Raw genomic sequence first — 26,331 nt, 5'->3', positions numbered from 1 at the left:
CTATAGTGTGGGACTTAATGCTTGTATAGTTCAGGGAGCTCTCTTTTAAGAAAAGTAGTACATAATTCGGAATACTGAGATGTGAAATTATTTTTTGATAGCTGGTATGCAGAAGATTTCAGAGATGGACATGCTGTCTGCATATCATACCGTACAAACGGGAAATAAGAAAAATTGTGTTCAATTACCACTGTAAAAGGATTCATAAAGTGTGTTTATAAGTCTGTATGCTACATAACGCAGTGTTTTCTTGAGACTGTCCAAATTAAGTAGGAGTCCACAAGGGCTGAGTCCTCCGATTAAGATTACCAGCAGACAGGGTTCTGTATTCCAGTGCCGAATCCTGCCTTCATTTAACTTGGACCTGCACTTTCATGTCATGACTAGGGAGTGGTGGGAGTATTCCTGGGAGAGATTCCTAAAACAGAAGGTCTAGTAGTAACATGTTAATACATATGAATAGGTATCCCTGAGTCCAACTATCTCCCCAACTTGCTTTGTAACTTACCTGTGGTCACTGTAGCAACACTAAATGTATGTGCTTAGTCGCTCAGTCATGTCCGACTCTGCAACCCTGTGGACTGTAGCCTGCCTGTCTCTGTCCGTGGGTATTCTCCAGGCAAGAGAACAGGAATGGGTTGCCATGCCCTTCTCCAGGGTATCTTTCCAACCCAGGGATGGAACCCACGTCTCGCATTGCAGAAAGATTCTTTACCGTCTGCACCACCAGTGAAGCCCCAGAGTTATAAACGGATCTTAACCAGTCGCAATTGAAATATTTTCAAATTTTGTGAAAACAGGACCAGGTAAACACTGTTAGCGCCCTCTCCTGGGAGTAAATGTGATAAAAGGCATAAAACATTGGGCCTCTGGCTGTAATAAGCAGTCAGTTCAGTTCAGTCACTCTGTGTGTCTCTCTGCGACCCCATGGACTGCAGCATGCCAGGCTTCTCTGTCCATCACCAGCTCCCAGAGCTCACTCAAACTCATGTCCATCGTGTCGGTGATGCCATCCAACCATCTCATCCTCTGTTGTCCCCTTCTCCCGCCTTCAATCTTTCCCAGCATCAGGGTCTTTTGCAATGAGTCTGTTCTGCGCATGAGGTGGCCGAAGTATTGGAGTTTCAGCTTCAACATCAGTCCATGCAATGAATATTCAGGGTTGATTTCCTTTAGGATTGACTGGTTGGGTCTCCTTGCAGTCCTAGGGACTCAAGAGTCTTCTTCAACACCACAGTTCAAAAGCACCAATTCTAAGGCACTCAGCTTTTTTTATAGCCCAACTCACATCCATACATGACTACTGGAAAAACCATACATAGCTTTGACTACACAGACCTTTGTTGGTAAAGTAATATCTCTGCTTTTTAGTATGCTGTCTAGGTTGGTTTTAGCTTTTCTTCCAAGGAGCTAGCATCTTTTAATTTCATGGCTGCAGTCACCACCATCTCGAGTGATTTTGGAGCCCAAACAAAATCTCTGTTTCCATTGTTTTCCCATCTACTTGCCATGAAGTGATGGGACTGGATGGCATGATCTTCGTTTTCTGAATGTTGAGCTTTAAGCCAACTTTTTCACTCTCATCTTTCACTTTCATCAAGAGGCTCTTTAGTTCTTCACTTTCTGCCATAAGGGTGGTGTCATCTGCATATTTGAGGTTATTGATATTTCTCCCAGCAATCTTAATTCCAGCCTGTGCTTCATCCAGTCCAGTGTTTCTCATGATGTACTCTGCATATAAGTTAAATAAGCAGGGTGACAATGTATAGCCTGGACATACTCCTTTCCCAATTTGGAACCAGTCTGTTGTTCATGTCCAGTTCTAACTGTTGCTTCTTGACCTGCATACAGATTTCTCAGGAGGCAGAAAAGGTTGTCTGCTATTTCCATCTGTTTAAGGATTTTCCACAGTTTGCTGTGATCCACATAGTCAAAGGCTTTGGCATAGTCAATAAAGCAGAAGTAGATATTTTTCTGGAACTCTTGGTTTTTCAATGATCCAGCAGATGTTGGCAATTTGGTCTCTGGTTCCTCTGCCTTTTCTAAATTCAGCTTGAACATCTGTAAGCTCACGGTTCATGTAATGTTGAAGCCTGGCTTGGAGAATTTTGAGCATTACTTTGCTAGTGTATGAGATGAGTGCAGTTGTGTGGTAGTTTGAACATTCTTTGGCATTGCCTTTCTTTGGGATTGGAATGAAAACTGACCTTTTCCAGTCCTGTGGCCACTGCTGAGTTTTCCAAATTTGCTGAGTGCAGCACTTTCACAGCATCATCTTTCAGGATTTGAAATAGCTCAATTGGAATTCCATCACCTCCACTGGCTTTGTTCGTAGTGATGCTTCCTAAGGCCCACTTGACTTTGCATTCCAGGATGTTTGCCTCTAGGTGAGTGATCACACCATCATGGTTATCTGGGTCATGAAGATCTTTTTTGTATAGTTCCATGTATTCTTGCCACTTCTTAATATCTTCTGCTTCTGTTAGGTCCATACCATTTCTGTCCTTTATTGTGCCCATCTTTGCATGAAATGTTCCCTTGGTATCTCTAATATTCTTGTAGAGATGTCTAGTCTTTCCCATTTTATTGTTTTCCTCTAGTTCTTTGCATCGATCACTGAGGAAGGCTTTCTTATGTCTCCTTGCTATTCGTTGGAACTCTGCATTCAAATGGGAATATCTTTGCTTTTCTCCTCTGCCTTTAGGTTCTCTTCTTTTCTTAGCTATTTGTAAGGCTTCGTGAGACAACCATTTTGCCTTTTTGCATTTCTTTTTCTTGGGGATGTTCTTGATCACTGCCTCCTATACAATGTCACGAACCTCCGTCCATAGTTTTTCAGGCACTCTCTCTATCAGATCTAATCCCTTGAGTCTATTTGTCACTTCCACTGTATAATCGTAAGGGATTTTATTTAGGTCATACCTGAATGGTCTAGTGGTTTTCTCTGTTTTCTTCAATTTCAGTCTGAATTTGGCAATAAGGAGTTCATGATCTGAGCCACAGTCAGCTCCTGGTCTTGTTTTTGCTGACTGCATAGAGCTGTTCCATCTTTGGCTGCAAAGAATATAATCAATCTGATTTCGGTATTGACAGTCTGGTGATGTCCACGTGTAGAGTCTTCTCTTGTGTTGTTGGAAAAGGGTGTTTGTTATCACTTGTGCATTCTCTTGGCAAAACTGTTTGCCAAAACTGTTTGACCTGCTTCATTTTGTATTCCAAGGCCAAATTTGCTTGTTATTCCAGGTAGCTCTTTACTTCCTACTTTTGAATTCCAGTCAAAGACTATCAATCAGCAAAGGTATTATGAAAGTAAACTTGATGGTTCTGAAACTGGCAGAGATCCATGAGGATGGTACCTAAGTAACAGAAGTTTAAGTCCTGAAACCTGGTGTCACAGTATGTTGTGGGTGAGGGGGTAGAATGTGGTTTTTCTAATTTTGTGTAGTTTGTTTTCACTTAGCAATATGGAATTGTGTTTCTTCAGTATTTTCTAAAGTATGTTTAAATTTACATAAATTAACTTTTGTAATCCTAGAAGTATTAACACTGTCATTTCAAAAAGGAGGAAACCAATAGGTTAAAAATTTTTACTAGTTGCCAACTAGTTTGTTCCCACCTCCATCTGATCATTTTGATTTCCTGACGCTCAAGTTCTCTTCCCACCAGGGTTTTTCAGAGGGGAGAACATTGCCCAATCAACATGTATGTCCTCTTGACCAAAACGTGACTAAAAATACTAGCTAGAGAAAATATGAGTAAAGTCTTAGAGAAACAGGAAGATGAGTCCCCCATCTTGCTTGTCTCCAGCTAGTCTTATGAAGAGATGTGGAGGGAAAAAAAGATTTTCTGAAGTCCCCAGTGTTGGAGGTGTAAAGCACCACGGGGCAGCGGCAACGCGAGGAAACAGAGTGGACCTCCCGGGCGCCGAGTTTCCGCCAGACCCAACCCTCCACGTGGTCGCCGCAGCACCAGTCTGCCCCGCCCCGCGCCAGCGCCAGGGACCAATCAGAGCCAAGGAGCGTTCCCTCCCTCTTCTCTCGCAAGCGGCCTCCGGGCCAGGAGACTCGGGCGCCCTGCGACCCGGAAATGGTTGTTCTGGAGGAGGCGGGCCTGAGGGGTGGAGCTTGTGACGCCCCTGCCCGGTACTCTGGCGCTAGTTTCGCCAGTCAATTTGGCTTCAGCTTCTGCTGGGAAACTGCAGCCGGGTTTGCAGGAACCGCACATATGTCTTCCGTGTTGTCCTACGAAAGCCTGGTCCACGCCGTGGCGGGAGCCGTGGTGAGGCGGGGTCTTCGTGCCCGGGCCACTGTGGGGTGTGGGGCTTCTCTGGGGCCAGACCAGGCTTTGGCTGGGGGATGGGGATGGCAAGGCGATCGTGTCGTGACTGGGGCGTAGAGGAATGGGGCATAAGCTAAATGTTGCTGGAAGAATTTGGTGTAAAGGCCGACACCCTCTCCGCTCCTGGCTACCGCTCTGTCCTCTTAAAGAGTACCTGGGATGTGTGTGTGGCCCGGGGTGGGGGGGGGGGTGCGGGGGGGGGAGGGGAGGAGTGTGTGTCCCACACACCCACAAGGACGAAGATACTGTTGTTCTCTTTGCCATCTGAAATTTAAAGGGCAATCGTCCCCCTGTCCCACCCCACCGGGCGCACAAACTTTGACTGGGCCAGAGGAAAACCTAGGTGTGCAGCTGTGTCGCTTAATCACATTCTTAACTACGCAGTCTCTTCACACACTAAACTGCAGGTGAGAGGCAGAACCTAGCAGGGATACAAACCTCTGGCCAATATTGTTGGCAGGAGAAGATACCATTTTTTTTAAAGTCAAGAGCAAAGTTCCTCTCTACCACAGGTGTGGTTTACTATGAGGAATGCGCCTGGTTCTTGAGCTGCTGGATGTCTCACTTCCATTTGACACCACTTTTTTGGTTCAGTACCTTCCTCTCTGGTTCTCATCCTGGTTCTCATACTGGCTCTCTGCTTTTCTAAATCCTTCTCTAGCTGTCAGTATGCACCTGAAATCACTGGGACTTCAGAGGCATATAACTGGCTGAATCCTCTCCTCTTCAGTTCAGTCGCTCAGTCGTGTCCGACTCTTTGCGACCCCATGAATCGCAGCACACCAGGCCTCCTGTCCATCACCAACTCCCAGAGTTTACTCAGACTCACGTCCATCAAGTTGGTGATGCCATTTAGCCATCTCATCCTCTGTCGTCCCCTTCTCCTCCTGCCCGCAATCTCTCCCAGCACCAGAGTCTTTTCCAATGAGTCAACTCTTCACATGAGGTGGCCAAAGTATTGGAGTTTCAGCTTCAGCATCAGTCCCTCCAATGAACACCCAGGACTGATCTCCTTTAGAATGGACTGGTTGGATCGCCTTGCAGTCCAAGGGACTCTCAAGCGCCGTCTCCAACACCACAGTTCAAAAGCATCAGAGCTCATGTTCTGTGCAGACTAATGGAGGCTGAGCCCCAACTCCATCCTTGTTAGATAAGTGGCCTAAAAACTTTACTTTCCTAATCTTTAAATGGAGGCATTGACACCTACCTCACAGAGTTGTTACGTGAATTAGATGGCGCAGTAGTTGATGGGAAGTGCCTGATTTAGGAGTCCTAGTTCACTCAGACCAGAAGAGCCTTTCAGCCAGGGTAAAGGCACTGAAATGGAAGCTTGCTTGATATACCCTAGGATAGGCCTGGAGACCTTTGGAGTAGAGAAACAAAGGCGGGCAAACAGGTTTCAGGAGACCAAATTGTGTGAGAATTTTAACGCTGAGTGTGAAGGGAGCTGGCTAGCTGTTAGAGCAAGTTATTTTGAGCATGCAGCAACTTGCTGACTTACATTTTAAACATGATCACTGTGGCTGCTCCGTTGACAGTAGACTGTAAGGGAACAAGGGTAAAAGCATGGAAACCATCAGCCCGCCAGGATGGTAGCAGTGGAGATGGTGAGAAAAGCTCATTCACCTGGAATATATTTCTGAGATAGAGCTACCAGGGTTTTGATGGTAGATTGGATTGGGATGTAATAGAATAAGAGCTGGTTGACTCCCAAGTGTTTTGGCCTTGAGCGACTGGAAGGATTATATTTCCATTTACTGAGATGGTGAAGACTATAAAGGAGCAGCTTTTGGGGGAAAGATGAGAATGGTTTTGGGTTTTATTTTTATTTATTTTTACTTCTTGGCCATGCCACTCAGCATGTGGGACCTTAGTTCCCAGACCAGGAATTGAGCCTGTACGCCCTGCATTGGAAGCTCAGAGTCTTAACTGCTGGACCACCAGGGAAATCCCTGGGTTTGGTTTTTGATAGTTAAGTTTGAAATGCCGAAGAGTAGTCATGAGACTAGATGAGTTCATCAAAGAAATGAGTTTTGTGAATGGAGGAGAAAAGTCTCAAAAGGCTTAGCCTGGAAGCATGCCAACATGAAGAGGCTGGGGAAGTGAGAGGACTAGCAGAGGAGACTAAGGAATGTCTCCATTGGGCAGGAGGTGAACTATTAATAAGAGAATATGGTGTTCTGAGAGTTGCACGCAGGAGGGTATAGACCAACTGGGTCAGATGCTGTCGATGAGTCAAGTAAGATGAGGACTGAGGATTAACCGTTGGATTTATCAATGTGTTTATCAACATGATAAATCCAGTGGTTAACTGAGAAGACTTGTTTTGGTGGATTTGTAGGGTGAATAGTTGCAGTGCATTTAAGAGAGAATGAGAATGGGAAGATGGGAAATGTTTCTTCTTTCTTTTTCTTAATAAATAGCCATTCATTCAACATCTTTATTGAGTGCTTTTTATGTGCCATGCACTGATTTAGGTGCTAGAAATATAGTGGAGAACAAAAGTCTTTTTCTTTACAAAGTTTGCTTTCTAGTGGGGAAGTCAAGACAATAATTGACTAAATCAAAAAACAAATTTTAGGTAGTGTTAAGCTTTATGAGAGAAATAAAAGGGTTAGCAAACTTTTTCTTTAAGGAGGCAACCGGTAAATAATTTAGGCATATGGTCTCTGGCAAAGCTACTCAACCCTGCCAAGATAATGTGAAACCAGTCATTGACAATAAGTAAATGGATGGAGGGCTATTCTGATGAAATCTTAGTTTACAAAACCAGTCATTGAATAGACTTGACTCTTGCACCTAGTATTCTGAGTTCTGCTGTAGGCAGTAATTGGGGGTAGAGATGATATATCTCATTTTAACCTGCAAAAGCATTTCTATTTTTTTCTGTCTCATTTCCCATTTTTCTTGTGTTAACACTTCTGCTTGAAATTAAGCACCTGGAATTTTCAGTGGTTTTTCTTTCTCCCGTAGGCTATGTTAGATTATCTACTAGATATACTTTTGTAAGAATAATTTCTTTTCCTCTTGCTTCCTGGAACCTGTTAGAATGAGAAATTACATTGTGTTTCGTTGCTTTATTGAATATCAGGCTGAGAGTGGTTCTCTTAACTCTTTGCAAATTTCTGCTTTATGGATAAACTTCACAACGTGGACCTGCTTTCTTCTAATTGCTACCAAAGGGAAACCGTTTCACCACAAAATGTCACTATGTTTGATGAGAAAAATAGCATTACTTTTAATGTGTAGTACTGTGGTTTAATTGACTCATGTTTAGTTAAATGCCTTGGCCATACAAAGTTTTGAGATGATCCAGGAGAGCATAGGGGTTAGGAGCACTTGAGTGCCTGAGTGCCTGACTTGAGCAAGGCAGCCTGTATCACAAATGCTGGCAGTTTCCCTCACCAGCTTTTTGTCTTTGATATAAACTGATGTAATTACTTGTTTTTTCTCCCCAAAAGATTGTTAAGTCATTGTTTGAGATGTTGATTTACAACCTTTTTGAGAGGACATGTTTCATGTTTGCTTAGTCACTTTTTCCCAGGTTCTACACTTTCTCACCTCAAGTGTGGTGTTATGCGCATACACATAACACTTTGAAAGTTAAACAGATTAGTGATTTGGAGTGCTTTATGGAAGCTTTGGTATAATTGCAGATAATCTCAAGTATTTGAGAACCAGAATTGTGCTGTTTCAGGAGAATGCTTTATGGCTAGTTGATGACTGTTGCCTGATACAATTAAATAATTCTCAAAATTTTGAGTATAACTGGATTTATAATTGCATATTTTTGGTTCTCATATTAGCTTCCAAAGGTAGACTTTATTTGAAGAAATGCACATTTGTAATTAAAAAGAGATTTTATTAGTCTAGAATTTGAAAAGTGAGATTGGTTGCAATTGTCTAGGGGGTTTAGATGTTGAAACAGACATTGGGATCGTAATGATAATAATTAATTGGTAGCTTTCAAGAGATTTCTTTTCCCTTTTGTTTATATTAAAAAATTAATTGCATAATTTGTTTTAAAAGAATTGCATTTCATTGAATAAATGCTGATGGTTAAACAATTCAAGTCTTATAGAAATATGAAAGTTTTCCTTTCTCCTTGCCTTTTACCTGTTATTGTTCTGTGGCTCAAAGCTCAGACATAGCCATCCTTAGAACTGTGTAAGAAAGCTTATTCAGAGCACTTTTCACCAGTTGGTATCAAAAGAGAAAATTAAGCACAACTATCTGACTCTTGGGCTTGCGAGGTAGCGCTAGTGGTGAAGAACCTGCCTGCCAGTGCAGGAGGCGTAAGAGAAGCAGGTTCAATCCCTGGGTTGGGAAGATCTCCTGGAGGACGGCATGGCAACCCACTCCAGTATTCTTGCCTGGAGAATCCAGTGGACAGAGGAGCCTGATGGGCTACAGTCCATACGGTTGCAAAGAGTCGGACATGACTGAAGCAACAGGCACACAGGCACATCTGACTCTTACATACTTAACATTAAGTGGACTTTTTACCTTGTAGGCTCACTACCTGCCTTTTAGAAATAGAAACCAAGCAGAACTTGTTGATTTTCTGTCCAAGGCCTCTGGATATAAAGGTCAGTGGAAAAGTCCCTGTCCTCAGGAAGCTCTTCTTAGGTGTGTAGTGGTGGTGTATAGTCAAAGCTATGGTTTTTCCAGTAGTCGCATATGGATGTGAGAGTTGAACCTTAAAGAAGGCTGAGGGCCGAAGAATCAATGCTTTTGAACTGTGGTGTTGGAGAAGACTCTTGAGAGTCCCTTGGACTGCAAGGAGATCCAACCAGTCCATCCTAAAGGAAATCAGTCCTAAATATTCATTGAAAGGACTAATACTGAAGCTGAAGTGCCAATACTTTGGCCACCTGATGCAAAGAAATGACTCATTAGAGACAACCCTGATGCTGGGAAAGATTGAAGGCAGGAGGAGAAGGGGGCGACAGAGGATGAGATGGCTGGATGGCATCACCGACTCAATGGACATGAGTTTGAGCAAGCTCTGTGAGTTGGTTATAGACAGGGAAGCCTGGCGTGCTGCAGTTCGTGGGGTCGCAAAGAGTCAGACACGACTGAGTGACTGAACTGAACTAAATTGTAGGATTGGGGAAGGTTGTACAGTTCAGTCGCCCAAGGTATCTTATCTACCACCAAGATAAGACCTTGGTGGTACCTAGGAAGAGGTAGTGGGTTGCCTCTGTGAAGGTGATAAGCCCCCAAGGCTGACATATTACCAAGATTGTGCACAGTGGAAAGAGGTAAGGAAAATCAGCCCACCCACAAGAAAAGAGAATGTTGCTGTGTGGTCCAAAACATGAGATATCTACTATATCATGTTATTAAAAAGACTTCAGAAATCATAGGCTTTTTAATAAAATATTCTTGTCATATGAGTATTCCATGCTGCTGCTGCTGCTAAGTCGCTTCAGTTGTGTCCGATTCTGTGAGACCCCATAGACAGCAGCCCACCAGGCTCCCCGATCTCTGGGATTCTCCAGGCAAGAACACTAGAGTGGGTTGCCATTTCCTTCTCCAGTGCATGAAAGTGAAAAGTGAAAGTGAAGTCGCTCAGTTATGTCCGACTCTGTGCGACCCCATAGACGGCAGCCCACCAGGCTCCCCTGTCCCTGGGATTCTCCAGGCAAGAATACTGGAGTGGGTTGCCATTTCCTTCTCTAGTGCATGAAAGTGAAAAGTAAAAGTGAAGTTGCTCAGTTGTGTCTGACTCTGTGCGATCCCATAGACGGCAGCCCACCAGGCTCCTCCGTCCATGGGTTTTTCCAGGCAAGAGTAGTGGAGTGGGTGAGTATTCCATAATTTATGAATATTTTGCATTGTTTCTGACTTTTCACTGTGGTAAATATTTAGTATAAATGTTAATGTGACCTCACGCCACTGCATTATGAAGGAACTGTGGGATTATTTGGTTACGATTTGGAGTAAGACACAACTATCCGTGTCATCTCGGGCCATTCATGTTTTCTTTTTGAACTTGAGTTTTCTGAGCTATAAAATGGAAACTTTGCCTCCTGGGTCCTCCCGAGAAGTCAGTGTGGTAACCCTTGTGGAGTACCTATCTCAATACCTGTGATAGTATGGTAAACCCATAATCATTTGTTTCTTTATCAGATGTATTCTTGAAAATGCAGCATTTGTCCGATTTTAGAAATTCACTGGAATTGAAATTTTCTCTCATCTTATGTGGTCAGCTCTGTCCATTCACTTGTGACAGATGATCTCACCTTTTGCTCTAGATAAAATAGCGGCTACTTGGGATGAGCTTTCTAACGTTCCCATTTTTTCTAATTACAGAATCAGCTAAAGTTGTCCTCAGAATTTCCTCCATTGTGCTGATCTCAGGAAAGACGGATGTGGCTGGACTCTGCTACCTTTGATCTTGATCCTCCCCTCTTACATTACCCACAGTTATCTTTCGGGACTTTGCTCCATTCATTTTTCCTTCTTTCCTGTAACTTTAACCTTTTCCCAGTGTTTTTCCCTTCAGCTCTGTCCTGTAATGTAACCACTCTGAGCTGGTTTAGAAACTGCCCTCTTAGGTGCTACTTATTCTCCTTCCTTTGATGCTAAGTTTATTTAATGACTAGTCTGTTCTCACTGCCTTCCCTCCTCATCCTATTCTGATCACTGGACCTGCTCTCCCACAGGCCAACACTGACTTCCAAATGGCTTAGTCTCCTGACTGTTTTTCGTTTTTATTTAACTCACCTTTGTAGTCTTTCACACTGTTGACCCTCCTGCCTTCTTAAAGGTCCTTCTGAAAGAGCAGTATTTTTAAAATGAATTTACTGAATAACAATTGCTCTTTTGGAAGGAATGTAAGTAACCATTGCTGATTTTAGGGCCCTGATTAATATTGAGCCCTACTGCTAAAAAATGCTATAAAAAGTACATATAGAGAGCAGCATTTCTTGAGTGCCAGCTGTGTGCCTAGTATGATATTGGGTCTTTCCATAAATTAATGCTTAACCTCTTACAGCAGCCCCCACAGTTTTTACTGGTCCCCAGATTATAAATGAGGAAATCGAGGCAAGGAGATTTGAAGTAATTTATGTGTGTACTCTAGCTGGCACTTGAACCTCAGTTTATTTTATTCCAAAGCCCATGCTCCTTCTGACACTCAGGTATGTTTAAGCCTTCTGTTTACCGTGTATATTTGTGTACCAGTATGAGGGTTAGCTTGATTGTTGTATCACGGGAAAGACTTATATTAACTCTGGTTAGGTGAAGAACATTTTTTAATATGAAAGCCAAAGTGGCTTTCATCTTTGGAATTTCATTAGATCGAGATCTACCACTGACAGTGTATTTTAGTTGTTTTTCTTTTTAAAATAATCCGTCTGTCCAGTAATGCCGTGTACCGTATTAGAAAATGCTGTACACTGGTTTCAGGATGCTCCTCTGACTCAACCACCATTTCTGGAGTCCTCTGGAAATTTGCTTCAGAACTAGCATTGCGTTTGGCGGGGCGGGGGATTGTTCTTTGTCCTTTGGGAGAGAATCAACACTTTGGAAATGGTTGAATTTGGTCGGTCGGCCAACCCAGGCATCACTGTTCGTGCTGAAAGGCCATGATACTCTGCTTCTGTGTTTATGTCTGTCCCTGTCTTGGTGTTTCCAGAAGATTGTACGTGCTTAGGAAACCAAGCCTTGACCAAGCTTACGCCACTGTTTCCTTCTGACTTTGTGGTGTTAAGTACCTCATTTCAACTCCATGTGTGTTTGTTGTCAGCCAAGTTAAAAGGTAGACTGGATATTTATTGACCTTTTACAGGAGAGACATAGCCCAGAAAATGAATAAACTATCAGTTTTGGACATATAACCTGAAACGTAGATATTGATACATTATTAAGGAAGCCAGATGCTGACAATGGGATCATTCACAATAAAGAGAACCAGAAATGCCCAAGAACTTAGGCAAAAAGTGATCTGTATGACTCTGCTTGCCATTTTTATCTCTGGCTGTGATTTGTCTCCTGTCTGCAGTATGGTATTGCCAACTGCCTGAAGATTTTGTTTTCTGTTTAGTCATTAATTAATTACTTAAAAGTTCCTGTCCATAGTCTTAATAAGGAAGATAAACCCATTAACAACTAGACGCAGTACAGTGCTGCTGCCGCCGCCAAGTCGCTCCAGTCGTGTCCGACTGTGCGACTCCATAGACGGCAGCCCACCAGGCTCCCCCGTCAGTGACTGGGATATATGGTAACTCCCCTTCATATGAATCTTCAACTTGTGAGCTTTGAGATGCAGATATGCATCCCATCACTGTCAGGTGTGAGTGAAGTTGCAGCTTGCCCTCCATCTCCTGTTGCTGACGATCCTTCAGCTCTGCATCTCCCCCCCGCCCTCCCCTAGTCAGTAACCCTTCCTGCCTGTTCTCTCGGTGCCAGACCCTGTATGCCAGCAGTCCAGCTGTACTGCTGTACTTTTCAAGGCCCTGTACTACAAGATTAAAAGTGTTTTCTTTATTTTTTGTTTTTCTGTATATTTGTGTGACCAGTATTATAAACCTATTATAGTACAGTACTATAGAGCCGATTGTGTTATTTGGGTGCCTAGGCTAACTTTGTTGAACTTATGAACAAATTGGACTTAAGAACTCACTCTTGGAACAGAACTCATTCGTATGTAGTGGATTTACTGTAGTAGAATTTTGTACACAGGATATATAATACTGCTTGAACTCAAGTGAGAGCGTACTTAATTTTTCATCATCTGAAATTCACTGTGCCCAAGATTGAACTAGTAATTTCTTAAAACTATATCATTTTCATTTTCTATTTTTCTATTTCCTGTAAATTATTTTCCTCTTTTCATTTACCTATTTCTGTCAATGGTATCTTCATTTCTCTGCCTCTCCCATCTCTCTTGCGATCCACATCCAATAAATGAGCAGATACTATTGATTCTTTTATAGTTCTCCTGGCAGGCATTCCTTCTCTATTTTCCTAGCCACCACTCAAAGTGATTCAAGGCCTTATTATTTTAAATCAGATGTATGATACTTTGCTAAAGCAGTGTTTGTATTTGTGCTCTGGTCTTTCTGTTTGAAACTCTTGAGGCTGTGTGGATGGCCCCTTATAATGCCTCTGGTGTGTCTTTTAATCAGATACTTGTGTACAAAGAGCCTAACTTCAGATTCTGGGTTTTTTCCTCCCTGATTTTATCATTGTCCTCATTTTCATATTCAGGATAAAGTGGTAGTTATTTTATGTTTGTTCTGATTTACTTTTGCTTGGTATTTGTTATTGTACAAAATTTTATAAATTTTTTGGAGCAGGGGGATTAAGTTAAGAATAAATTTCTAGTTCACTTGTTAAATATCCAAGGAACAGAGGTGATAGATGCTAAGGGGTAATAGATTCAAAATGTGAATATATATGTTTGGGAATTAAACACATTATTGAATGATCTGTGGGTTAAAGAAGAAATCAAATGGAAATAAAAAAGCATTTAAAACTAAGTGATAGGGAATTTCTGGTGGTCCAGTGGTTAAAACTCTGTGCTTTCACTGCAGAGGAAATAGGTTCAATCCCTGGTTGAGGAACTGAGATCCCACAAGCTGTGAGGTGCAACCACACACACACACACAAAAAAAACTGACTAGAATTGCTTAGTGCAGACTTCACATTTAAAAAAAACAACTGATAGCACAGATGGTGCATACTAAAACTTGTAGCTGTGCTAAAAACAAGTCATTGAAAAAAATCCCTAAGTAAGTGGGAAGAAATCCTCTGAATAAGTGGGTTGGAAAACATTATTGTTAAGGTGGCAGTACTTCCTAAGAGCATCTACCAGATTTGGCATACTCCATATCAAAATTCCAATTTGCTTTTTTGCAGAAATTGACAAGATGATCCTAAAGTTTATATGAAAGCTCAAGGGATCCAGAGTATCCAAAATAATCTTGGGGAAGAAAAATTTAGAGGACTCTTAGAATCCTGATTTCAAACTTAGTACAGAGCTACAGTAATCAAGAGACTGATATTGGCATAAGGATAGACAGGCAGATCAACAGAGCAGCACTGAGAATCCAAAAAAATAAACCTCCAAATTTGTTTTTAGTTGACTTTCGGCAAGGACACCAAGGAACGTCAAAGGGGAAAGAACAGTCTCTCCAATAAGTTGTGCAGGGACAGTGGGACATCCACATGCAACACAATGAAGCTGGACCCCTGCTTCACACCACACAAAAATTAACACAAAATGATCCTCAGACCTAAATGTATCAACTCAAACTACAAAACTGTTAGATGAAGACATTGACATAAATCTTCATGACCTTGGATTAGGCAGTGGTTTCTTAGATATAACACCAGAAGCACAAGTAATAAATATATACACTGGATTTGATCTGAATTAAGACTGTGCTTCAAATACTATTAAGAAAGAAAAAACAACAGAATGGAGAACATATTTGCAAGTCTGATTTGCAATATCTGATAAAGTGTCTAGCCTCCAGAATATGTAAAGAATGTTAGCAGCTCATTAATAGAAAGGCAAATAGCCTAATTAAAAAATGCACAAATGGGACTTCCCTGGTGGTCCAGTGGTTAAGACTACACCTTGCAATGCAGGGGACACGGGTTTGATCCCTGGTCTGGGAAGATCCCACAAACTGAGGAGCAGCTAAGCCCATGTGCCTAGAGTCCTTGCTCTGCAACAAGAGAAGCAACCCCAATGAGAAGCCCAGACTCATCACTAGAGAAAGGCTATTTGCAGCAACAAAGACCCACCACAGTTGAAAAGTAAAAATTAATAACTTCAAGAAAGTGCACAAAGGATTTGAATAGACATTTCTCCTGTGAAGATATACAAGTAGCCAATAAATAACGTGAAATGCAAGTTATCAAAGAGATGCAAATCAAAACCACAATGAGATACTATTTCACACCCACTAGGATAGCTACAGTTAAAAGCACAGATAATGACAAGTGTTGCAAGGGTATGGAGAAACTTGAAACCTCATGCTTTGTTGTTGGGAATATAAAATTGTGTTGTCACTGTGGAAAACTCTTAGTTCCTCAAAATGTCAAACATAATTACCATATGACCCAGCAGTTCCACTACTAGAGAATTGAAGACACATCCATGTAAAACTTTGTATACAAATGTTCGTAGCGGCATTATTCATAAAGCCAAAAAGTGGAAATAACCCAAATTACCAACTGATGAAAGGATTTCATCAGCAGAAGGTGATTTATCCATATAATAGGATATTTTGCAACCACAATAGAGAATGAAGTTCTGATTCTGTAACATGGAGGAACCTCGAAAGAAGCCAATAAAAAAATCATGTATTATTTGGTTCCATTTACATGAAATGTATAGAATAGGCAAAAGAGAGACAGAAAATAGGTCAGTGGTAGCCAGCATGTGAGAGGAAGAGAAAATGAAGAGTGACTGCTAATGGGAATGGGTTTTCTTTTAAGGTGATAAAAATGTTCTGGAGTTAGCTAGTGGTGAAGTTGTACAACTTTGTGAATATCTGAAAACACCACTGAGTTGTAAAGAAAAGCTGTCAGACACAGCTAAAATACCTAGAAGGAAAGGAGTAACTTTTGAAATCAAGTTTGGAAAAGAAGAAAGACCTGAAACCAATGAGCTAAGCATCCATCTCAAGATATTAGATAAGGATATGAGTTCACAAAGGAAAAGGGAGATAATAAAAAGAAGAATCAGTAAAATAGAAAATAGAAACAAAATGTTCTGCCATGTGGTACGTTTTCAGTTATTTGTTGAGAATGGAAATTTGGTTACGAAAATAAAACAGTATATGATCGCATATTGGTAAAATAATGATTTCACCCACCCTTAACAACAAAGATCTGTTAAGCCATGGTACAATCATTATTGTCTTAAAGGTGAAGAAAGATGCTCTATTCCAGTAAGTTCCAAATCTACATTTCTGTCCCAGAGTCTCAGGAGCTCCAGATGGATCTGGCTGCCTGCTGGATATCTTCATGTAGAAGTCTTTGAGGCACTTAAAAGTCAGGATTCCGTGGTAGCTCAGCTGGTAAAGGTGCCTGCAATGCAGGAGACCCTGGTTCGATTCCTGGGTCTGAAAGATTGGGCTTCTTTGGTGGCTCAGATGGTAAAGAGTCTACCTGTAGGGCATGAAACTTGGCATCGATTCCTGGGTCAGGAAGATCCCTTGGAGAAGGAAATGGCAACCCACTGCAGTATTCTTGCCAGGAAAATTCCATGGACGGAGAACCCTGGCAGGCTACAGTCCATGGGGTCTCAAAGAGTCAGATATGACTGAGTGACTTCATTCACTTTTAATGCAAAAGCCAAACTCAATGTGCTTTTCCCGAAGTTGCTCCTCCTGCAGTATTTACCATCTTAGTTCATGACTACACGCTCACTGTTGTTTTTTTTTAAGCCAGAAACCCGGGGGTTGTCCTTGAAATTCCACTTCCTCTCCCCACATCTTTCCAGTTGGTCACTAGAATAGTCCTTAATATACTCAGCAGAAGCCTTTGACTTGACCTCTACTTACCCCCAGACTTTTGTTCCCTTCTTAGTTGTGCTCTCTGTGTCCTGACGATAATAGCCTTTGAATTTCCAGGAAGTTCAGGTCACTTCCAGACTTGCACTTGGTTTTCCTTTCAGCATTCTATTAGATGTTTTTCTCATCTAGTATCTCTGTTACTTAAAAAAAAAAAACCCAAGCCTCTAATAAATGATTCCCCTAAGGTATTAATTATAGGTTATATTTATTTTTCCTAGAATTATTTGCCTTTTGTAGAGTTTTGTGGAAAGGATAGTATCCAACCCAAAAGTTTGTGATGTTTTCAATTTCTTACATTACACAGCTATATCATCAGCTGAAAAGGATATTAGAAGTGATATGTTCAATAATTAAGTTTGTTAATAATGTACTATTTTTCATATTTAATGGCATGTTTATAACAAGTTCTCAAGACTGTCTGGTCTCATAATTTCTTTATACTCTTAAGAATTATTGCAGACTCGGAAGAGGTTTTACTTATTTGGTAATAACTTTCAACATTTATTATTCTAGAAATTAAAGCTGGGAAATCATAAAGATACTTATCTGCTAAAAATATTAAGCCTGTTACATGTTAACATACATAGCATTTTTTAAACTGTATTTTTCCCCCATTAGTAAGAGTGGCATTGTTTTGTATTTTTGCAAATCTCTCTAATACTTAATAGAAGATGACTGGATCCTTTTATCTGCTTCTGCATTCAGTCTGTTACAATATTCTACATCACAGAGCCTCTGGAAAGCTTCACTACACACTGTGAGAAAATGAGAATTTTAAAAAGGCAAAAAAAAAAAAAGGAATTATGCAGTAGTAGTTTATGAAAACAGCTTTGATCCTGCGGACTTCTGGACAGGGTTAGGGGACTCTCAAGGATCCCCCAGCCCGTTGCTTTGAGAATCTGTACACTGTCTTACTCTCTTGTATTCTGATGTCTTTTTTTTTTTTTTTTAATTTCCTTCTCCTCGTTTCAAAACTAAAGCAAACACATGCTTATTGTTTAAAAATGATAACATCCCAAGGGAGGTATTAATCCCTCTCCCTATGTAATCCCTGTTAAGAATTTCCCAATTGTGTGTGTGTGGGTTAGTATTGTGTATACATGTACACTTTTACAAGTAGAAGAAAAAAATGCAAAGTTGCTTCTGTCTTGATTGGAAAAAAGATTGAGAACTGAGGTAGAACAGTGAACAGAAGAGCCTAGAGTTCAAGAGACCTGGGTTCTGGCTGCCTCCGCCCCACTGGCTTTCAGCAGACTTCTTAGTGATGCTGTGATCCCCGTTGTGGCTCAGTGGTAAAGAATCTGCCCACAGTGCGGGAGACTTGGGTTCGATCCCTGTGTCAGGAAGATCCCCTGGAGAAGGAAATGGCAACCTGCTCCAGTATTTTTCCCTGGAGAATCCCATGGACAGAGGAGCCTGGCCGTCTACAGTCCATAGAGTTGGCAAAAGAGTCAGACATGACTTAGCAACTAAACAGCAACTTATCAACCGTGGCCAGGCTCCGTGGTGTGCAGGGAAAGGGTCTGCAGGGCTAGGGGGCCTGTAAGGGCTCTTCCACCTCCAGGTGCCAACATGGTGGAGAAATTAATTTGTTTTCCCCGCACGAAATGGTTAAATGCCAGAAGGGGATGGTAGAGTGTTGTGACTCAGAATGTTTGTTTTTGGTGAGTTAGAAGGTTGTTTCTCGGAAAGAGAGCCTTTTAAATTGTAATTGTTGTCGACAGTAGAACTCCCACTCAGATGGTTAGAATTCTGTGGGACTCAGATAATGGATTGATTAATATGTCTCTGGCACAACAGTATTGTACCTTGTGTAGTTATCTTCTCAGTATTTTGTGCTGTCCAATTTTACAAAAGTGAGAAGACAGTCCTAGAGGAAAAAATAACACTGAGTATTTATGAAAAGCAGAATTTAATTCAAATTTCTGAAAAAATTATAAGACTGTAGCCTAACATGAGACTTTCATGTATAGAATTATGAAAACAGTCATCTGTGTGTTTACTTGGTGAGGAGACAAATAAAGCAAGTCCCCAAAGTACCGAATAGCTATGTTCTCAATTTACCTTTATCATTTGCAATAGACTTTCTCATAGATATTAAGTTTATTTGTAGCTGGATTCAGCTGTACTTTTGTGATTAATCACCGGCTACCAGATTGAGTGGTGTAGAACAATCAAGCAGGTCAGAAGTCAGATACATAGCCCATGAGCTAGAATTAAAATGTCAATGTGTTCCTTTCTGGAGGCCCGAGGAGAAAATCCATGTCTTTGCTTTTTTTGGCTTCTAGACGCTGCCCACATTTCTTGGCTAGTGGCCCCTTTGTCCATCTTTAAAAAAAAAATAATGGAATGCTTCACAAATTTGTGTGTCATGCATGCGCAGGGGCCATGCTAATCTCTGTATCATTCCAATTTTAGTATATGTGCTGCCAAAGCAAGCACCCTTTGTGCATCTTAAAGCCAGCAATAATAGGCTGAGTCCTCTTGCCTCACTCCCACCTACTCTTCTACTTTTAAAGACCTTTGTTGGGCCCACTCAGATAATCCAGAATAATCTCTCGATTTTAAGGTCAGCTGATTGCCAAAGTGACCTGCCATGTAATGTAACGTATTCACAGGTAACTGGGGGTTAGAATCTTTCAGGGGGCTATTATTCTGCCTACTCTGTCTACCTTCTGTGCATTTTGGTTTGTGGTTTCTTCTTTCAAAACAGCCTTACTCTGTCATCCTTTTAATTTCTAATCCACCAGTTAGATTCCTTTTTGTTTTTCTGCAAAGCACTGTTATATTAATATTATAAATCTTCTCTCTCAGTATTAGTGATTGGAATGCAGAGGAGGCAGTGATGGCTTTTCAGTTTACCATCTGGATCCAGTCTTTCCAGTACTAATATATTTTTAAAATGTTTTTTAATTTTACAGATCTGAGTTTTTTATGCTAGTGCTTGAGGAGGTAATAGACCTTTGAGCTCTTTGGACTGACTGTTCTCTTTTTTTTTTTTTTTTGAGAAGGGAGGAAAATCAATGTTTAATAGTTTTTTTCCCCATTATTTATTTATTTTCCTATATTTTACTTTACAGCACTGTATTGGTTTTGGCCATACATTGACATGAATCCGCCACGGGTGTACTTGAGTTCCCAATCCTGAATCCCCCTCCCACCTCTCTCCCCATATCATCTCTCTGGGTCCTCCCAGTGCACCAGCCCCAAGCATCCTATATCCTGTATAGAACAGACTTTTGACTGTTCTCTTTTTCTTGGTACAAGATGTACTTTAAGATTTCAAGATTGGAGGAAGCCATGGCAATCCACTTCAGTATTCTTGGCTGGAGAATCCCATGGACAGAGGAGCCTGGTGGGCTACAGTCCATAGGGTCGCAAAGAGTTCGATGTGACTGAAGCAACTTAGCAGACACACAGGGCAGGGTCTTCTAAGTTAGCAAACCTCAGGTGTCTATTTAAAGCTGACAGGGAAGAGGGATGGAGGTGCTCCCGTTGTTTAAGGAAGTAGTTTCCAGGCAGGACTTTTCTGTCTGGAGCTGCCGTGTCTATGCAATACCCTGCATAGATGAGCTATTGCAGCATGATAGGAAGTAAACTAACCTTGATAAGTGTTCAGTAACCAGCTTTCCAGCCCCCATTTCTTGGAAATTGCTTGTAAGGTGAGCAAGGATGCCAGGAGAATAGATTTGTAGACTGTACACCTTTACAGATACAGAGTTACTTAAAACATTAAATATTATCTAGTTCTTATTAGGAAAGATCATTTGATGTGGGAGCCATCAGAATAGCATAAATAGCTGAGTTCAGTTCAGTCACTGAGTCATGTCTGACTCTTTGCGACCCATGAATCGCAGCACGCCAGGCCTTCCTGTCCATCACCAACTCCCGGAGTTCACCCAAACTCATGTCCATCAAGTCGGTGACGCCATCCAGCCATCTCATCCTCTGTCGTCCCCTTCTCCTCCTGCCCCCAATCCCTCCCAGCATCAGAGATAGCTGAAAGTAGATTGAATTTAATAAATGTTTAAGAATCGATGATATTCAGAGATAAATAGATGTTCTCACAATCTGGTGGAAGAGTCAGATTTCACTGCAGCCTGAGTGCTCTGAGACATAAACAAGTGCTGTGGGAACACAGAGGACCTGATGGCTGGGGGTAATAACATTTAATCTGAGTTTCTAAGAGTAACTAATAGGACAATACAGTGTTCTCCCTTGTCAGACAGGCTCATCTATAAATAGGTAAGAGACTTAGCACATTTTTGTTCTTATCTTTAAAGTTGACTTAGTTTCACATTGTTGTCATGATAAAAATATTCTGTTACCGTTATTAGATCAATAGCCTAAAACTTGATCTTATGCCTGAGAATATACACTAGAGGGGTCTGCATCTGGGTTGATATCCATAAACTCACCTGGGGATTTCATGCATATGATTTTATCCCTAACTGTATGCTTCTGGTTTTTGTCTGTCTTAGGGCTTTATGAATGAAAAGACTGGTTGTTGGCTTCTTATTTTCCCCCACTGATAATTTTTGTCATTGGATTCTCTTGGATGAATTATTTATAGAATTTTTAGCAAAGATATTTCCCCTCTTTTATTTAAAGACAAGCAGACAGATCTATTTTAAAGAACAATATGATCCTTAACTCTCTTTTACTTTGTGGTGAATATATTATTAAGCACAGAGTATAGAAATACGTATCTGATTACTAGATTTTTTGGTTTCTTGGGTTATCAGAGGATAGCATAGGAGCAGTAACTGACCAATAAAAGCTTAAAAATCCATTTACCTGCTATCTTTGATATGTGTCCAAGGTTGTAAATCCCTAAGTTTGTCATTTCCAAGGACCTACTACCTTTTCTTTTTCAATATCAGAAAGAGATTTCTTTTGTCTGTTCAAGTATGTAACTAAACGTAACTGACAGAAGTTTGAACAATAATGATCCTAGTAGATTAAAATAATCTGTATATTTGTTCTCTGAAAATTTGATTTGACCTGTTGATAGCAACAAACTTATGTTCATTTAAAAGTTGTGGCTCATTATTTTTGTGATACCATAATGGCTAAAGGCTTTTCAAACTTTTCAGGGAAGCATGACAGCAATGACAGTGTTTTTTCCCTTGGATACAGCTCGACTTCGCCTGCAAGGTGAGTATCTGATTGTCATCATATTCCTGTTCATTTGATGTCAGGAGGCAAACTTATTTCTCTACTAAATTCTAAAGTAACATAAGGATATTCTGTTTCATTAGTATCTGCTGTCGTCCCTTTTCACTGACTTTAAAGACTGGTCGTCACTGCTGTTTCCTAATTAACAGAGAGGTGTTTGTGAATGAGTCATAGCCTCAGCCATTTTCTAGTCTGAGAGACCTGAGTGGGTTTGCATTAGTCATTTTGAATCATTATAGTTCGTTCTGATAAACAGTATGACTTTTGAAAGGCAGAATGTAGAGTGTTGTTTTGTTTTTGTTTTTGTTTATTAGGAGTAGATTTTCTGTAAAGAGAGCAGAGAATAGGAAACATGGTCCCACATACCATTATCATTGCTCATCTAGGCATGGAGTTCTAGGTGCCCCCCCACCCTTCAATTCACTTTATATTTATAAATTCTACTTGTTTTTTCCTCAGTATTTTTCAACTTGAAATTATAAACCTATGCCCAAACTTACATTGAGATAAGAGTAAGATTAGCTTTGAATAAACTAATTGCTGTGTTAAAACCCTTCATGACTACTGTTTAATTAATTTTAGAGATTTGGGGCAGGTAGTACTTTTTCATGACTCGAAACCTAAAATACATAAAAAGATAGATAGTACAGTGAAAAAAATCTCACTCTAGTCTGCCTCGTTTTCTCTCCCCTATAGATAATATCTTTTATTAGTCTCTCAGAGAGCCCTGAGAGTCTTTATGGACTAACAAACACATGATATATATTCTCAATTTTCTCTTTCTTACTCAAAAAGCTTACTTTTCATACTGTTCCATATCGTGCATTGTTTGGATGCCTTCCAAGTCAGCTTGCTGGGGCCTTGTCGAGCCTTCTGGCTGTAGAGTGGCCCGTGGCGTGGCTGCAGCATAACCTGTGTGCCCCTGCACTAGTAGAGATTCTTGGATTATATCTCTCTCTTTTGTCGAATCGGCTTGTTCACGTGTCATTCTGTTTCTGTAAGTTCGGTGGGATCAATCCCCAGAAGTGGGGTTGTCGGATCAGAGTGTGAAGATTTGTAATTTTGATGGTTATTGTCAGAGGCCTTGTACAGCGTTTCCTAATTTGTCATCTCATGAGCCATGCAGGTACCAATTTTCCTAAGTAATTGGTTCATTTTCCCATTTTTAGATTTTCAGAATACTGTCAGATATGAGTAAGAAATTTGAAATTGATTAAAGTAGGTTTTGTTTTCATTGAGAATGCAAAGAAAAGTAGAGCTCTCCTTTTGAGACCTTTTTTTTTTTTTTTTAAGATTAGGAAACAGAGCCCAAGGCTAATATTTTAGAAGCTTGAGTTTTAATCCTGGCTCTGCTGCCAACCACATATGTCCTTGACAGTGTTGTGTCTGTAACCTCTTCTCTAAAAGGGAAATGGTAATTTATTTTCTCTCTACTTTATAAGATATTAAGAAAAAAATGAGAATATATAACTTTGAAAAAAAAAAAACCAACAGAAGAGCCCTATGAAATACAAAAAAAATAAATTTCTCCTGTTACATCTTTCACTTTGGAAATCAGGTATTGAATTAAAATGTTTTATGGTTCATGAATAACGGTTAAAACCCAGGGAATCAGCAGTTGAGAATTTAGCCCATGGGAACACAGGAGAATCACTGAATTCTGAGGCAAACCAGGGAGCCCAGAGATTGAAAGATTGCTCAGGCGAGGCAGTGGCCTTTCAGTGAAACTTGTTGGTGCTGAAGATAACAATTCTCAAAGGACTTATCTTTAAACTCTTTGATCTTGTAGTTGACGAGAAAAGAAAGTCCAAAACAACACACATGGTGCTCCTGGAGATCATTAAAGAAGAAGGCCTGTGAGTACTGCCGTCTCGTTCATCTTTGTCAGATGGAGCAGCTCACTGGGAGATTCCCGGGCGTCTGTTGTGTCTCTGCTCACTCTCTATCCATTTCTCATAGCCTCGTTGCGTTGTGAATTTGTAATTGCCTGACTTTTAACTGCACAGTTATTTTCACTGCCTTAAAGTTCTGTGGTTGGCCATTATAATTCTTGATCACAGAGACTTCACATGAAACCTGTGCTTTGCTTTATGTACAGTAAGTTGAAGGAGGTGATAGCTATTTGATTCATTCCTATCAGATACACTCAGACCTGTGTACCTTTTAAAAAGCTTTTAATTTGGAAATAGTTTCAAATTTACAGAAAGCTGCAAAGCTAAAATAGTGTTAATGCAAAAAATACCAGTATGTACTTTACCCAGATTGACCTGTTGTTGACCCTTTCTTTCCTATTTGTTTTTTCCATTTCTGCTCATGCTTTCTCCTTCCCTCTCCACCCGCCCCATCCTTCTTCCTTTACTACACAGACACACAACGCACACAAGTTTTTTTCAGAATTGTTTGTAAGTAAGTTATATACCATACCTCAAACCCCTTACCTCTGTGACTGACATTTTCAGAGTGTGGACCTTCTCCCCTTATTTTTCCTTAAATAAAATGTTTCTCATTTTAAGTTTGCCTCATGTTTCTTCCTGATTAGCCTGAATCTATGCATTCTTGCGGAGAAGGCAATGGCAGCCCACTCCAGTACTCTTGCCTGGAAAATCCCATGGATGGAGGAGCCTGATGGGCCGCATTCCATGGGGTCGCTAAGAGTCGGACACGACTGAGCGACTTCACTTTCACTTTTCATTGTCATGCATTGGAGAAGGAAATGGCAACCCACTCCAGTGTTCTTGCCTTGGAGAATCCTACAGACGGCAGAGCCTCATGGGCTGCCATCTGTGGGGTCGCACAGAGTCGGACACGACTGAAGCGACGCAGCAGCAGCAGCAGCTTGCATTCTCGGGCAGAATAATATGTAGGTGAAATTGTGTTCTTCTTGGGATGTCCCATCTAGAGTCACATATTGTCCACTTGCCCTTTACTGGTTAATGACAGTTTCTTAGATTTGAGTTAACCACTGAATAATTTTATTTTTCCTTTCTTGCAACTGTAAGCAGTCTATGAGGAAATACTTAATTTATAGAGACTCAGAAATCACTGCACTCAGAAATGCAGTGATTTCCAGTTGATTCCTTAGTTATTTTGGTGGTCACGTTGTCCCAGCTGTGGCCAGTGTGAGCCCCTGCAGTCTGGTTCCCGTGCCCCCATGTCTCGATCACTTTTTTGGATGCCCTCATCACTTCTGTTCTGTATTTACTTAATTTTAAATGTTCTTGCCCTGTAATAAAGTGAATGATGCTATATTAACTAACAGTCATGAGGAAATTGTCTCTAATTTTATATAGTAATTTCTAAAGGAAATCAAGGGAGGGAATCAGTAAATCAGTCATTGAAAGTATATTGTTTCCTGGTATCATTAATGCTAGAGAAGATTTCTTGGGCATCCTCAGAAGGGATATGTGTACAGTTTGGGGTACATTTTGATATAGGAATGAACTTTGAGAATATGTGAATGACAATCAGCCTTTTCTAGGACTTTCTTTTCTAGAGGCTTCTGTCCCACATCTTTACTTTGCTTATTGTGTTCTTCTCCTAGCCTGGCACCATATCGAGGGTGGTTTCCAGTTATCTCCAGTCTCTGCTGCTCCAATTTTGTATATTTCTACACTTTTAATAGCCTCAAAGCAGTCTGGGTCAAAGGTCAACATTCTACTACTGGAAAAGATCTGGTAGTTGGATTTGTTGCAGGTAACTTAAGTTTTCTGAATATAAGGTGTTTTTATATTTTATTGTTTATATTGTATTCATATACCCTCTATGAGGTTATTTTAACACACAGTAATACTACAAAGAATGTAATTAGTTTTCTAACTTGACTCTGTATGTGTGTATAGTAAAAATGCATAACATAAGATTTACCATCTTAACATTTTTTAAGTGTACATTTCAGTAGTAGGTTTATTCACATTATTGTGAAACAGATCTCTATAACGTTTTCATCTTAGAAATAAGAAGCTCTATACCCATTAAACAGCAATTCCCCTTTCCACCCTCCCCCCCAGCCCCTGGTAACCCCTATTCTGCTTTCTGTTTGTATGAATTTGACTACTTTCTATGCCTCGTGTAAGTGGAATCCTACAGTATTTGTCTCTTTTTTTGACTGAGTTATTTCACTTGGAGTAATGTATACTCAAGGTTCATTGATGCTGTAGGATGTGACAGGATTTCTTGTTTGTAAGAGTGAATGGTATTCTGTTGTATGTATATACCGCATTCTGTTTATCCATTCAGCCACTGATGGACATTGGGGTTGTTCCCACCTCCTGAT

The 26,331-nt window shown here is 40.7% G+C and overlaps 1 protein-coding gene and 1 non-coding gene across 2 annotated transcripts in view; one reads left to right on the top strand and one right to left on the bottom strand.

Annotated features, from left to right (window-relative positions):
* Positions 1-4,038: 4,038 nt before the first annotated feature.
* Positions 4,039-26,331, top strand: part of SLC25A17 (solute carrier family 25 member 17) — a 41,099-nt gene continuing 18,806 nt past the window's right edge. Inside the window, exons 1-4 of the mRNA XM_069586102.1 lie at positions 4,039-4,278; positions 21,977-22,037; positions 23,848-23,914; positions 25,600-25,751. Coding sequence (XP_069442203.1) covers positions 4,087-4,278; positions 21,977-22,037; positions 23,848-23,914; positions 25,600-25,751 — 472 coding nt within the window. The 5' untranslated portion in view covers positions 4,039-4,086. The remainder of the gene's footprint in view (positions 4,279-21,976; positions 22,038-23,847; positions 23,915-25,599; positions 25,752-26,331) is intronic.
* Positions 19,219-19,322, bottom strand: LOC138438401 (U6 spliceosomal RNA). The gene has a single exon (XR_011256340.1). It is a non-coding gene; the product is annotated as a U6 spliceosomal RNA (small nuclear RNA).

Source organism: Ovis canadensis, chromosome 3 (genome assembly GCF_042477335.2).
Source record: "Ovis canadensis isolate MfBH-ARS-UI-01 breed Bighorn chromosome 3, ARS-UI_OviCan_v2, whole genome shotgun sequence".
Taxonomy (NCBI): Eukaryota; Metazoa; Chordata; class Mammalia; order Artiodactyla; family Bovidae; genus Ovis; species Ovis canadensis.
Note: the sequence above shows the minus strand (reverse complement) of the source record. Positions and strands in the feature narration are given on the sequence as shown.